We start from the raw sequence: 15,005 nt of genomic DNA, 5'->3' as shown, positions 1-15,005 counted from the left end.
CTGCTTAGGACTCTCGATTCAAAGTGACAGAAACCTCAGAATCAACTTACTCAAAACAGAGGGACTTTTACGACTGCCTCGTCAAATCCAAGGAGTCGAACCTTGCAGCCAGAGAAAATGCAGCGATGCAGTGGAATTGGGTTCACACTTCTAATTCTGTTAAGATTTGTTCTGTTTCTTTTTGCTGCTCTGGTCACTTCTCTTATACTTGTGAGCTTCTTTCTCTCCCTGCAAACCAGCTCTCCCTATTTTTTCCGTGTTAGTTTGCAGGGCTGCCATAACAAAGCACCGCAACTGAGAGGCTTAAACAACAGAAATTCCTCGTCTCACCGTTCTGGAGGCTAGAAGTCCAAGATCAAGGTGTCAGAAGGACCGTGTTCCCTCTGAAGGGAAGGGTCTACCCCAGGCCTCTCTCATGGCTTCTGGTAGTTCCTTGGCTCGTGGCAGCATAACTCTGATCTTCTCTGTGTCCAAATTTTCCCCTTTTTATAAGGACACAAGCCATATTGGATGAGGGCTCACCCCAGTAACCTCATTTTAACTTGATGACCTCTGCAAAGAACCTATCTCCAAGTAAGGTCCCATTCTCAGGCATGGGGGCTAGTATGCCAACATAACCTTTTTTGGAGGACACAATTCAACCCGTAACACTCACATGGCCACCAATAGCTAGCAGATTTTTGTATCTTACAGTCGTCACTACTAGAGACTGCATTCTTCTTCACTTCCTGTTTTCAAAAATCCCAGGGAAGAATTCCAACTGGTCCAGCGTTGACCAGGTTCTGCTCTCCCCCACAACTGTGATTCATCTGGCTTTACTAAGGCACACAGCCTTGAACCAATCAGTGATGGCCAGGGAGGCAGGGTCCTTCAAGAATATGACAATTCCATCTAAAAAAACAGCACAAATGAACGTATTTACGACACAGAAACAGACTCACAGACATAGAAAACAAACTTATGGTTACCAAAGGGGAAGCGGAGGGAGGGATACATTGGGAGTTTGGGATTAACAGATGCACACTACCATATTTAAAATAGATAAACAAGAATTTACTGTATATCACAGGGAACTATATTCAATATCTTAGAATAAACTATAATGGAAAAGAATCGGAAAAAAATGAATTTATATAACTGAATCACTTTGCTCTACACCTGAAACTAACACAATATTGTAAAGCAACTATTCTTCAATTAAAAAAAAGAATACGACAATTCTCATAGCACCCATGAATCTGTCAGATCAGCTCGTTAATGCTAGGTACACATCACCCCCAAATCATAGTGACTTATAACAACAAAGGGTTTCATTCTCTCTTTTTTTTTTTTTTTTTTTTTTTTTTTGCGGTACGCGGGCCTCTCACTGTTGTGGCCTCTCCCATTACAGAGCACAGGCTCCGGATGCGCAGGCTCAGCGGCCATGGCTCACGGGCCCAGCCGCTCCGTGGCATGTGGGATCTTCCCAGACCGGGGCACGAACCCGCGTCCCCTGCATCGGCAGGCGGACTCTCAACCCTGCGCCACCAGGGAAGCCCAAATCGCAGAATTTTTGATGGTGTGCTTGAAGGGCTTAAAGGTGAACATTGGTGCAGTAAAAGCAAGATTCAGAAAACGGAGAAAACTTTCCACTGCTTCCACAGACATCAGCAGGTTGCTTTGTAGTGCCCGAGAACTGTTTACCCCCCACCCTGTGCTTGCTTCTGTGCCACCTCTTATAGGCAGAGTTCTTCTGCATCGCCGTAAGCAGATGATCTTTGTCTGGGTCTCTTTTGTCTTACCCTCAGGCAGCTGAACGCTGATGCCCCCATCTGTTCCACCCAATATTCTCCCTGACAAAGGTCCCTGCAATAGCATGGATCCGCCTCAATCCTTTGCAAGAAAAATCCGCATGTGGTGCGGATTTGGGCAGCTCACCTGTGAAGGATTCATGAGCCATCATCTGCCGTGGCTAACATTGAGAGCTGCTGGGGAGGCCACAGGGGGAGAACCACACAGGAGAATACTGAGTGGAAACCTGGATACAGCCTATGGGCCAGAAAACGGCAAATGAGCTCCACCCACCTTCCCTGCATGAGAGACCCATCCTCACCGGCCCCCAAGTCTGGGGCTGGCTCACTGGACCCATGGAGGTCCTGTAAAAAAAAACTCTCTCAGGCCTTCGTGAATGAGGATACCCAGTGAAAAATTCACAGGAAGATTACATAAAACCATCTGCTGCCTTTATTTCCCCCTGTGTGCATTAAAAGTGCACAGCTGCTCGACATGAAACATTCCATTATGCTGCTGTGTGGCTCACCAGCTGGGCTTGGACGCTGGGGGCCGAGAGGAGGCGATGTGGGAGGGGAGGCAGGTGGTGAGCACGTCCAGGGATTTCTGCCTGGACCTGAGTGTCTCGAGCAGGACAGTCCAGATTTCTCCGCCCTCTGGATGTGCTCTCTGAAGGAGGTGTCCTTCTGCGAACGTAGTAGATTCTGTCGGTGAGTTTGTCTTTGGGGGTGTGTATGTGTGTTTTTCTTTTTAATCTGAAAATTGGTCTGGCGATTCACAAGTGGCAGCTGGAGCAACCATAATTAAAATGAAATAACCTGCTTCCTTCAGTCCTCAGGGAGAAAAGCTTAAAAAAAAAATCAATTTTCTAAGTGGACTCAGGAACGTGGCGAATCTTCTCTTCTCTCCCCGTTTGCTTGAAACAAGTTTCATGGCTTTGCTTTTCTTTGGAGTCAGAGGAAGAGAAGGGAATGAACCTTTGCTGAGCATGTATCCCCATCCCAGGCACTACACAGGGCTGTCCCAACTGTACAAGCCAGGGTTTGAATCTAGTTTTAATGCTTCATCTCCTTCCCGTCTGCTATGCACCATTCTGGTATCTTGTTAGACCCCAGCTCTCTCAACCTCATCCGATTCTGTCCAGAGACCCGGGAGGTTTGGCATTATTGAGATGTTATTGAATATGTTGGCACATGTAATGGACTCGGATTAGGAACCAAAGGTCTTAGCAGAGTAACAAGGTGAAGCATTCCATGCTAATGATTCCATGCTAAGGAGATGGTTTTCAGAGGATTGGATTTGCTCTTGAAGGCGTTGCTTGGAAGTCACTCTTCAAACCAGGCTGGGAAAATAAAATCCCAGAAGAACTGCAGACGGTGTGGTTTGCTTGGGCCTCAATCTAACGGAACTAAGGTAGAACGGGACATCTGTGTGCCGGGAATTGAAGCCACTGTGGTCAGCGTCTTCAAGAAGGTTCCAGTCTGGTGGAGGAGAAGGACGTGTTGACAAATAATTCTGAGACACTGGTAATAAGCGCTAGGTCAAGGGTATGAACAACCTGCTATAGCTGCAGCATTTTTTTCTCCAAATATCCATTTCTTCAGTTGGTAACTTTGTGAGGAGGAGAGCAACCTCACTGGGAGAGTGAAGCCAGAATGTTGAACATAAAGACAAGAAGAAATCATTACACATTCTTATGTATGTACCAAGTGCCTGGCACTTAGTCTCTCTAATCCCTTGTTATCATTCCCATTTAATAATGAGGAAATTTAAGGAGCTAAATGGCCTGCCCAAAACCACATAGCTGGTAACCCGGTGGGGTGTGATTAAGACCCACCCTATTTGCTTCCAAAGTCGCTGCTCATGCCACTGTGCCAGGCTTCCTCGAAGAAAGCCTGCACCCTCGATTGTCAGGTGCACAGTACAGCCATCACCATGTCCCGTACTTAGAATGAGGAAATCTTTTTTTTCCCCTGAAAAAAAACAAGTTTTAGCAGCAGGCATCTTGATGGGAGGGAATCATAATCATCGTCTCCAGGCTGCAGGTGGAGTCCATCGAGTCCTCTGGGCAGTTCTCCCAAACAGTGAAGTCAGCCCATAGATGCTGGGTTCTTCATTTACATCCTCCATGGCCCAGCAGAGTCTTGGGTATTGAAATATGTTCCCCTGGGCTCCTGGGTCCACTGCTCCTGTGAAGCTTAGCTGAGAAGGGAAAGACAGAGCAAGCATTCCTTATAAGAGAGGAGTGTGGTCTCCCGCTACCTTTGAAATTCTCTGCAAGAGACTGTAGTCCATGTTGTTTCGGACCCAAGTCAAGGTATTGTCTTTTTTGCTTGATTTGGGGTCACTTTGGGGAAAGCGAGCAGGAGCAAAGGCCCTTGGCACTTAATTCCATCTGAGCCTCTCAAAGGGCAGCCCAGGAAATATCCTGCTTCCCCCCATCCTGGGGCGGGTGGGAGGTATGCTGGGAGCAGAAGGTGTACTGGGGGGTCCGGTGTACGTGTCTGTGCAGGGTCACAGCATGCTTTAAGGCTCACCTGGAAAGGGAAAACACAGGATCCAGATGTCGTCTCCACCGCTTCCTAGCTGGGGGCTTAGGGGCAAGCTGCTGAAATCCCCCAAAGCCTCATTTTCTCGTCTGGAAGGAATAGGTGTGCTTCCTATGGTTGTTTAGAAGGTTAACTGAGATCAAATATGTACCAGCACTGAACACTCTGCCCAGTGCCTGGCAAACAATTAGCTCCCTCCCCTTCCAGCTCAAACTGTGCAAGCTTGCCAGATCCATCTTCCTACAGCGCATCTCCAATTACATCCCGTCTCTGCTCCAAAGCCTTCGGTGCCTCTCTATCGCTCATTGAATAATGGCTACTTTCTCTGCCTTGGCTTGCAGGGCCCTGCTCACTGGGGTCCATGTCCCCTGTCAGGTGTGATATCCTCTGCTTCCCTCCACACAGCCCGCACTCATCCTTTGTCACGCTTTCTCCTCCTGTGACGTCCTTCCTCACACGAGTGCCCTGCCCTGTGCCTATGCCACCCCACCTGACACTATCTCTGGTGCAAGGCTGGGCTTGAACGGTATGCTGTGACCCTGATTTGTCAGCCAGGGTGGCCTCTCCATTCCTCCCTCCTCTCACTGTTTTTTTCTGTATCCACTTACAAAACTGCCAAGTATTTCCATTCCCCGTGGCCGTGTTGTCATATTTTCCTTGTCATCCTGTGAGTTTCCCGAGGGCGTGGTTTGCTTCTGAGTCACCGGTGTGTCCTGAATCACACCTAACACTCAGCATAGAGATGAATGAGTGAGTGAACAAGTAAAGGAATGGATACACCCTCATTCCGACCTAACTGGATTTCCCTTCACAAAGTGCTAGGGCAGAAGTATAATACTTCTAAAACCTTTGGCCAACCCATGGGCATTTTGGTTCCATTACCAGTTTGGGTTTCATTAACAGTCATGTGGTGCTTATTGGAGGTACAGCCGGCTGTTTATATCCATTGGGTTCCACATCTGTGGATTCGACCAACCACGGATCAAAAATACTCGGGGGGGGGGGAAATTTCTAGAAAGTTCCAAAAACCAAACTGGAATTTGCCCCACTGGCAACCACTTACGTAGCAGTTACATTGTATTTACGACTACTTCCATATCATTTACCTTGTATCGGGTATCATAGGTAATCTAGAGGTCATTTAACGTATATTGGGAGGGTGTGTGTAGGTTTTATACAAATACTGCACCGTTTTATATAAGCATCCATGGATTTTGGTGTCCACGAGGGGGTCCTGGAACCAGTCCTCCTGCATGTGCCACGTGATGACTGTACCTTGAAACAGAGGGAATTCAGGGATACACCTTGAAAATAAACGTAAATAGAAGAAAAGGAGTTGAGGCTTTCCCTGGAAGCGTGGCAAAGATGGTGGAAGAGGGGTAGAACTGCAGTTCCGCAGCTTCTTAAAGGGGCGGGGGTGGCTTGGATCAAATGAGACACGGATGACGGCCCAAAGCACAAGCTTTGGCCTGAAGCTGTGGAGGCAGAGGGGAATTGTGTGACCTGCACAAAGGAGAGGGGTTTGAGAAAGACCCTGAATGTTTCATCCAAGTCACAGGATAGGACTGGGACCCCAGCAGGACCCTTGGGGGCAAAGCCAACAGCTTTGAGTCCTAAAATTCTCAAGGCTCTGGGCATATGGGGAGAGGCCCTTACACAAGAGAAAGGGCCTCTTACCATGTCCATTGTTACAGTAAAACAATTTCCTGCTCCTCTGTGAAATTTTGGAGAGTAAACTGATAATGAACAAGGCGTAGTAAATAGAAATTAAGGGCACAATAACTATTACTGCTCAATAAAATGATAGTCATCTCCTATGGAGTGTACTGCCAATTGTTTATTTTAGTGAATATAGCATGATTTATCAGGACTTTTCTAGGTTTACCTCTAAACTTTGTCTTGTTGATTCTCTTTCGGCCCATCAGGTCTTCTACCTGGGGGGTGTTCGGGAGCCTAACCCCCGAGGGAAGGGGTACTCTGCACTTGGGCAGAGGCTGGCGAATGTTCCCACCTAATATAGTCACTCTGTTTAGAATAATGAGAATTTACAATAAAGAATCAGGAAATGCAGATGAAACTAGCAAAATCTCACAGCTAGGAGAATTTTGTCTTTAATGACGATTGCCAGTCATTGCTCACCTTATGATAGACAGTAATGTCTTCTTAGCTAGGCTCCTGGGTATATTTGGCAAATAGGTATTCAGGGAATTTCTCCAACAATGACTTTTTACCTCAGATGCCTAAATGTATCCTTCATGCATTGTCCTTTAGCCTAGAGTGTCTTTTATATAAAAAGCTCCTCCTCTTGCAATGACCTAAGTATGTGAGGACCTGCGATCAAATCCCAGCTCCTCCTTTTGCAATGACCTAAGGCAAATGGCTTACAACCTTTCAGCCTCTCCACCCTCTTCTTTTGAGTGAGATAGGCTTTCTTTTATTCATTTCACAAACCTTTATTGTGTACAGATATCTCCTTGGGCACTGGAGGTGCAGAGATGAATCAACATTGTCACAGAATTCTAGGGGCCGAAAGGACCTGACAAGTAGCCTAGTTCAGAATTTTTCTCTTTCAGACAGAGGCTCAAGGAGGGGAAGTGATTTGCTAGAGGTTTGCAGAGTGATAAGCAAGTGGGCCAGGGCCAGGCTCTTGTGTGGAAGGAATTCTGCCTGTGTGACTCCCAGTACTCCCATACGGTAGATCACAGGGAAGATGGGCCCATCCTATAGGGCAGGACACTAAGGTTCAAAAGGTTCAGTGATGTATTTATTTGCCCAGTGAATCAATGGTAGAACCGTTGCAGGGGCCAGTGCCTCGGCCACATGTTCCACACGCTCCCCACCCCCGTCACAGCGTACAGGCAGTCCTTCACGGAACACTCTACTTTGCTCCAAGCTGCCTTTGCCTGGGTTGTAAAGAGGACCGATCTGCAGTCCCTGCCCTTGAGGGGTTTGGTCAGCTTGAGGAAAGATGTCAACAATGGCTGTCAGACAAGACCAGATGAGATGGGAGAAGAAAGGAAGGTTGCAGAGAGTACGTTTGTGTGGGATTCCCAGGGTGCCTGGGACCCCACTTGCTTCTTTTCATGGCTGTGGGACCAGTAACAAGCCCCCTCTCCCTACTGCTGTGCATTTGCCCTGACTGCCAGGGACAGATCTGTGAGGCCGGGTCAAGGACACCTTGCCACCTCGCTCACTTGGGTCTGTGTTCTCTGCTTTAACAGAAAGGATCCCGTCTCATCCTCCAGGATCCGATGGCCCCGGAGAGAGGGCTGCAGGGCCCACGGACACTGCTGACTCTTCAGAACATGCTGACATGGAGCCAGGTCAGTCCCCTTGTCTGCTGTGATTTTCTGCATCATCGACTGCAAACCTGCGGTCTTGATGAGAAATGTCATCTTGGAATCTGAAAAGAGGCGTACTTTCTGTTTGAAGGCTTTTGCCACTAAGCCACAAGGGGAGTGGAGAAGGTCAGGCCGGGGTGGAGGTGGCTTTCTCGGGAAGCGGATGCAGTAGCAGGACTGGTGGCTGCTGGAAGCCAAAGCCAGCAGCCAGTATGGTGGGCGGACAGACAGGCATGCGCCAGCCATCCAGTGAGGATGTGATGGGGGAGCTGGCAGCCGGCAAGCACCGTGCAGGTCCGGGCCCACAGAGGCCGCAGTGGCCATGAGAGTCATTCTGGGGCCCAGGTCACCAAGGGCGGGGTCCAGAGTGTGGTGGTTACATTTCAAACTGAGTTGGAGTGGGATCAGAGGCATAGCTGGGAATGAGGTAGGAGCAGGTCAGTGGGCGGCTGCCCAGAGGACAGGCAGTCCAGGGACCAGGTCCAGCTGGCCAGAATGGCTCTCCAGAGGCTTTTCTTATACTGCTGTGCAATGACAAAAACAGAACACACTTGGGGGGTTGGGGGGAAGTAGAAGGATGTTTCAAGCTAGAGAAGAAACACGGCAGAGAGAATGTTCTCTCTGTTCCGTCTGCCATGTTTCTTCTCTGGCTTGAGAGGGAGAATCGTACATAGAGTCTGGGTCATGAGGAAGGCTACAGAAGCCGAGGAAGGAGCAGGACCCAGGGAGTGAGCCCTGTATTGAAAACCTACTAAGAGCCAAGCACTTTTTATCTTCGGGGCAATCTCGTAGGGTAGAAGTCTGAGTCTGTCTCGGCTCAGTTAATGCTGCAGTAATAAATGAACTCCAGGATCTCAGTGGCTTAACACAGTGGTTTATTTCTTGCTCTAACCCGGGGAGGTGGAGGGCTCTGCTCTACCTAGTGACTCAGAGGCCAGCCTGATGAAAGCTCTGCCGTGTTTTAGGTGTAGCCTCGGGAACAAGTGGCCACCTTGGTCTCCGCAGCAGGGGAAGAGGTAGTCGGAAGGTTAGGCACTGTCTCTGAAACGCTTTGGCCCAGAAGTGACACGCAGCCGGTGGGCCAAAACTAGTCCCGTGGTCCTGCCTGACTTCTAGGCCTCTGGGAAATGTGGATATTCGATGCGCAGTAACTGCTTCTGCCATAGTAGATATTATGATTTCCATTTTACAGGTAAGATAACTGAGACTCAGAGAATTTTTTTTTTTGTACATTTCATTTAGTTGTTTTAATCTGGTGTACCTACCAAATAACTCATATTCGGACCTAATAATATTAACACATTCTAAAGGGATTATCAGTAATTTATTTTTTTGACTCAAAGACGTTAATTATCTTGTCTGAGGTCTCCCAGCTAAAAAGCACCAGAACCTAGATCATTCATAACCTCTGATTCAGTCATTTATTTAGCAATTCAGCAGAGACATATTGAATATTGACAAAAAGGCCCAGCACCGTGCTAGACTCTCAGGATATAACAGGGAACAAAAACAACAACGAAGGAAGCCTCTGCTCTCAGCCCGATGAATGTTTATAACTACAAACTTGGATAAATTCTCGGCAGTGGAGACATAGTGGTTCTCTGAGGACACCTGTTAAGATGTTTGCCTTTCATAGAGAGGGACAGGTAAACTAGGTCACATTTACTGACGCATTGTGCCGAGTACTTGACTGATGCATCTCATCGAACTGCCGCAACCCCAAGAGGTAGTTCTTACAATTCCATTTTTTTTTTTTTTTTTTTTTTTTTTGCGGTACGCGGGCCTCTCACTGTTGTGGCCTCTCCCATTGCGGAGCACAGGCTCCGGACGTGCAGGCTCAGCGGCCATGGTTCACGGGCCCAGCCGCTCCGCGGCATGTGGGATCCTCCCGGACCGGGGCACGAACCCGTGTCCCCTGCATCGGCAGGCGGACTCTCAATCACTGCGCCACCAGGGAAGCCCCACAATTCCATTTTTAAGATAAGAAAACTGAGGTTCACTCAGCAAGGAAAGATGATTGGGCTGGAGGTAAACTCTTCAGCCCCATCCATGCTCACTTGTAAGGAGGATGTGACTGTTAAAATTAAAAGTTGAATCTCCTCCTCCACTGCATCTAAACCCAAGAAATGTGGTCTCCTCTAAATCCCCCCATCCAGGGCCTTTGTCTCGTTGGTTCCCCCAACATCCCATGGTGTTACATGTGAACGCAGCTCTCAGCTCTGACAGAGGGGCCTCTTGGAGCCTGGAGACGGGGTCGCTCATCCCCACCCAGAGAGCTGGGCCCAGAGCAAGGCTTCTTGAACTCACCTGCAATGAGAGAGAGAAGAAATGCAGAAACATAGGTAGTAGGATCTGAGCCTGGCAGGATGGGGTTGAATTTGAGCCTTGGCACTGGTGGGTTCGTCTGTCGGGAATGGTCCCCCTTTTCTCTCTGGCCTCATCGCCCCCCTGCCCTCCCCTCGCACTTCGTGCTACATTTACACTGACCTCATCACTTTTCTCCCCTCCTCAGCACGTGTGACCACCTCCTCTGTCCCCACTCTGCCCAAGCCACCATCTCAGACCTGAATTCTTACAGTGGCCTCCTCAGGGGGCTCTGCTGCCACCCTTCCCTCCCAGGATCTGACACAGAGGCGTCTGTTAAGACATCAATCAGATCAGATCACTCTTCGACTCAGAGCCCGCTAATGGCTCCCCAGCTCATGTAGAGGAAAAGCCACAGGCCTAACCCTGACCCACCAGGACTCACCTGACCCGGCCCCTTTTCCCTGCCAACCCCATTCCTCACTCATGCCAGTGGCCTCTTTGCTCTTCCTTGAACCGTAAACACACTCCCACCTCAAAGCATAAGTCATAGAAGCCTTTTTCCAGTCTTGGAGAGAATTCTTCATGCAGAGGGAACAGCAGTAAATAGATCTCCAGGTCACCGTCCAAGGGAGCAAAGCACAGATGCGGCTGAATCAGCAAACCAGTGTGTTTGCTGCTCAAGGAGAAGCAGGAGGCCACCAGCGTGAGCAAAAGTGGCTATAGAGGAGGTGAGAATGGAAGGCGGTCCTCACTCTCTGGGTCTTTCTGTGCCCCTCTTCTGTTTCAGTGTTTCTAGGTAGCATTTATCTCCACCTAACACATTGTATATTACTCTATAAATTTAATTGTCTGTTTTCTGTTCTTCCCCATTGGAATGTAAGCTCCATGAAGGCAGGAAGTTACTTTGTGCTGTTCCCCACAGGGTTCCTACACCTGGAACACTGCCTGGAATGTAGCAAGTGCTCTGCCTGCCCAGCAGGGCCACGCCCCTGCAGCGCATCGCACAGGCACTGTCCCCCCCATCCCCATGGGCCCGGGCAACCACAGATCCTCATCTGTAAGCCCCTGGTGCCTGGCACGCAGGTAGGGCCCAGTTACTGTTTGTTGGCCTGAGCTGAGTGGACCAGAGCACTCCGGGAATTGCAGCCCAGGGGCCCTGTCCTTCTCCTCTGCAGGTTCCCTCACCCTCAGTCAGGAGGCAGGAGCCCTCATTGCCAACTGAGTCGCCTCTTGCTCAACACCTGCCTCGGAAATCAGGAAGATGAGGCAAATGGGACACTAATGAAATTCAGAGAGAAACTAAATTGGGAGGTGTTGCAAACACCGTGGAGGAGGGAGATGTGATTTAAAAGGCTCAGTCTCTCTCCAGGGTGGGAGGGGGAGTGGGGGCACATAGAGAGCGCTGAGCTGGAGGGAGCATCACACAGGCCCGCCGCCGACACCTCCGTGTGGGGTGGCCTGTACATCACTTTAGCTCAGGGGCTTCACTCTTCTGACTTTAAGTGAGGGGCCTTTTCTTTGCTTGACTCATTCGTTCATTCATGCCTTCCCGCCACCTTGCCAAAAAAGATGTGAGTGGGCTACCAAATTTTAATTGATTAGTTAATTAAGACCAAGAGCATTTAACGCAAAAATTAAGGTAGAAATTAAGGGAGGAAAATGAGGGAAAGGAAGAAGAAAAGATGATCGGGTTCTTGGGAAGGGGGGTTGCAAACCACTCTCCACAGGATGGCACAGGTTCTTGTGACAAGCACATGGGGCTGTGAATGTGAAAAATCTTTAGGGATAGGAGAGCTCTGGCCCCGTTGCAGTAAGGATGACCAATGTCTCAGAGTACTTCCTAATCCATTGTCTGTTTCTTCAGTTACAGGCATTGGCTGGCTGCTGTGTGCCAGGGACCCCTCTTAGCTCACTTTTTTCTCTCTATCTCATTGAGGGCTCACAGTACCCTACAAGGTGGTCTTTCCAAGCTTGTTTTAGAGATGAGGTGATTGCGGCTCAGAGACACTGAGGTGCTTATCTCTTCAGCAGATGGTGCTGGGACAAATGGAGATCCACATACAAAAACATGAAGTGAGACCGCTTCCTCACACCATATACAAATATTAGCTCAAAATGAACCATCCACCCAGCACCCTGGTGGGTGCCACTAGGGTGAGCATTGCCATGGAAGAGTGTTGGGAGGTTGAGCCCTCCTGTTGGCAGGCTTAGGATGCCAGGCAGAGAAGCTGGGATGTTCTGTTATTCTTGTTTAAGAAATGAGAAGCCACTGAAAGGTTTTGCACAGGCATTGATGACTTGATGGTATAAAATTTACATGTGCAGAGGCCTGTAGTCATCAACGGGCAGATAAAAGTCATCCACTACCCATTCAAATTCACTAGCAAATAAAGTCATGTCAGTGATCTAGAAGAGACGGGGAAATGAGGAAAAGGAGGAGGAAAGAAACTAACAGCTAAGCAAGCACTCACTGTGTGCTAGGCCTTCACCATGTTATCTAATCAACACAGCAGTTAGGTGGTATTTTCTCCATTTTACAGCTGAATAAACTGAGGCATCCATTCCCTCTCCCCTTTCCCCAGGATACCTTACTAGTAAAGGTAGTGCAGATTCAAACCCAAGTCAGTCTACTTCTAAAACCCACGATTGTTTTTCCCACGACTCCACCTGGGCTTGGCACTGTTTCTTTGACCTAGCATGTTTACTGCTACATCCTGCTCTTTTAAAAATGCGTTTCTATCTTTCAAGTACGCTTTTTTTTTTTTTTTCTTTTTTTTTGCGGTACGCGGGCCTCTCACTGCTGCGGTGTCTCCCATTGCGGAGCACAGGCTCCGGACGCGCAGGCTCAGCGGCCATGGCTCATGAGCCCAGCCGCTCCGCGGCATGTGGGATCTTCCCGGACCGGGGCACGAACCCGTGTCCCCTGCATCGGCAGGCGGACTCCCAACCACTGCACCACCAGGGAAGCCCTCAAGTACACTTTTTAGCTCTTGGAATGTCGAACAGGAACACCAGTTATGCTTTTTTGTTCCACCCTTTTGGAGTCTACCATGGCAGCTCCCCTGCACACAGCAGTCAATAATCTCGTTTCTGTATTGTTTACTTTTCATAGAAGACTTGGCCATTATTGAGATGTTAGCTATTAACTAGCGTTATTAGTGACTCAGAGACTACTGAGGGGTCAGGCCCTGCTAGAACCATCCATCCTGGTTGGCGATGGGAACCTGGGAGGTCAGAGGGCTTGGGACAGATTCATTATTTTGCTCGGGTCAAGTTGGAGAAATAATCCTAATTGGAACATCCTAGTTCTTGTATAAATACTGAGTAAGGCAAATAAGGCTTCTGAGGCTAAGAATGTGTTGTCACAGATGGTGCCAATTATGGCAGTGAAGCAAGGATAAAAGAACATTGATTGAACTCGTTCTATGGGTTAGTATCTGTGCTGGGCACATTGCATATTTTATCCTCATTATGAAAACCTATGTGTTTTGGGCTCTATGAGATAGAGAGACTCCCATTTTCCATCATCAAACAGAGACACAGAGAAGAATCTTGCTCAGGGACACATATGTCCTAGTACCTGGTGGAACTGGGGTATGAAGCCAGGTCTGTTTGACTCGCCCTTGGGGGTCACCACGCTGTTCTCCAGCTGGAGAGAAGATGCTGAGTCTTGTCCCGGTGAGGCGCCATGCTTCCACTTGTGAGGTCCAGTGGTCCAAGGAGTGCTGCCATGGCCACCCATACCCTTGTGCTGGTTTCAGGCTCTTTCTGCCGAGACCATCTGTTTATCCTCCAAGATTCCTTTTCCCTCCCTGAGTTTGCACCTTCATCGTCACTCCAAGCACATGGCATGCCCACCACCCTACCATGCCCCCGGCCTCTTTCAGTACCCTGTATCTGCTTAATCAATGTCTGGGCTCAGTGAACACATAGATGGTCTTAGGGGAAGGAGGAAGGATCTGGTGACCTAAGTTGAAATCTAAAAGGTGATACCGATGGAGCTTGAAACTCAGGAGTTCCCTATTTGCTCAAAAGAGGAATCCCTGTGAGGGAACCATTTTTGGACAGCCTCCGCCAATGTTTTGGGAAGTGAAAACCAGGCAGCTGTAGAAGCCGAGGGTGGAGTTCTGCCCTTCCCCGAGGCCTGCAGGGGTCAGGGTTCGTGTAGGGATGCAGCCACTGCTGCGGATGTCCCTGCCCTTCTGCACCCCCTTTAATGTAATCCCTATTTACCTGTCCCCCATCACTCAGGCTGCACAGCCCTGGGTGTACAGATTGATTGCAGAACCATTTATAAACCTGCTTTATTTCCAAATGGGAAAGTCAGTGTCACTCCCCTAGGTGGGTTCCGTGACCAGATCCTCATAAAGGTAGGGCTTCCTCCCTGTTGCTATTGGCATCTTCAGCTGCGCATCTCCGTGGCCAGTTTAGCCAAAGCAGCCAAGGTCATGGCCTGAAGGCCCTCTTCCGAGGCTGTAAACCTCTGTCACCATATTGCCTTGACTCACCTGCTGTGAAATGGATGTGCTTAGATATCTTCCACCACCCCCACTTCTTTGTGAAAGCTCCCCAGGTGGGAAAGAACAGCCAGCCAGCATCTCTTAGCACAGAATCCTTTGCCTCTTTGGATTCTAACCCTGGTGGAGAAGCCGAGTGTGCAGAAAACGCTCCACGCGTGAGAACAGACATTTGTTGGGAACCTATTATATGTCAACCACTGCACTAGGCATTTCACAGTCCATTTAACCCTCACAACTACCTGTGAGGTAAGCATTGTTATTTCTGATTCACAGACGGGGCCGTGGAGCCTCAGAGAGGGTCCATGACTTGAAGTCACACAACTGGGAAGTGGGGGAGGCTGGAATGGAATCGAGGGCATCTGTGGCCAAGCCCGACTTCTGCCCACTGGGTTGAAATTAGTAAGAACAAAGCGAGAGCCACCGTCGGCGGCATGCTCATGACACACCTGACTTGTATTAGCTCACTGAATCACAGCAACAACCCAGGGATATCAGGTACTGTTACCGTCCCGATATTA

The 15,005-nt window shown here is 49.0% G+C and overlaps 1 protein-coding gene across 1 annotated transcript in view; it reads left to right on the top strand.

The window, feature by feature from the left end:
- TENM4 (teneurin transmembrane protein 4) overlaps positions 1 to 15,005 on the top strand; it is a 757,305-nt gene that overhangs the window by 235,683 nt on the left and 506,617 nt on the right. Inside the window, exon 4 of the mRNA XM_049713625.1 lies at positions 7,541 to 7,642. Within this exon, the coding sequence (XP_049569582.1) occupies positions 7,633 to 7,642 (10 nt within the window). The 5' untranslated portion in view covers positions 7,541 to 7,632. The remainder of the gene's footprint in view (positions 1 to 7,540; positions 7,643 to 15,005) is intronic.

This window comes from Orcinus orca, chromosome 8 (genome assembly GCF_937001465.1).
Source record: "Orcinus orca chromosome 8, mOrcOrc1.1, whole genome shotgun sequence".
Taxonomy (NCBI): domain Eukaryota; kingdom Metazoa; phylum Chordata; class Mammalia; order Artiodactyla; family Delphinidae; genus Orcinus; species Orcinus orca.
Note: the sequence above shows the minus strand (reverse complement) of the source record. Positions and strands in the feature narration are given on the sequence as shown.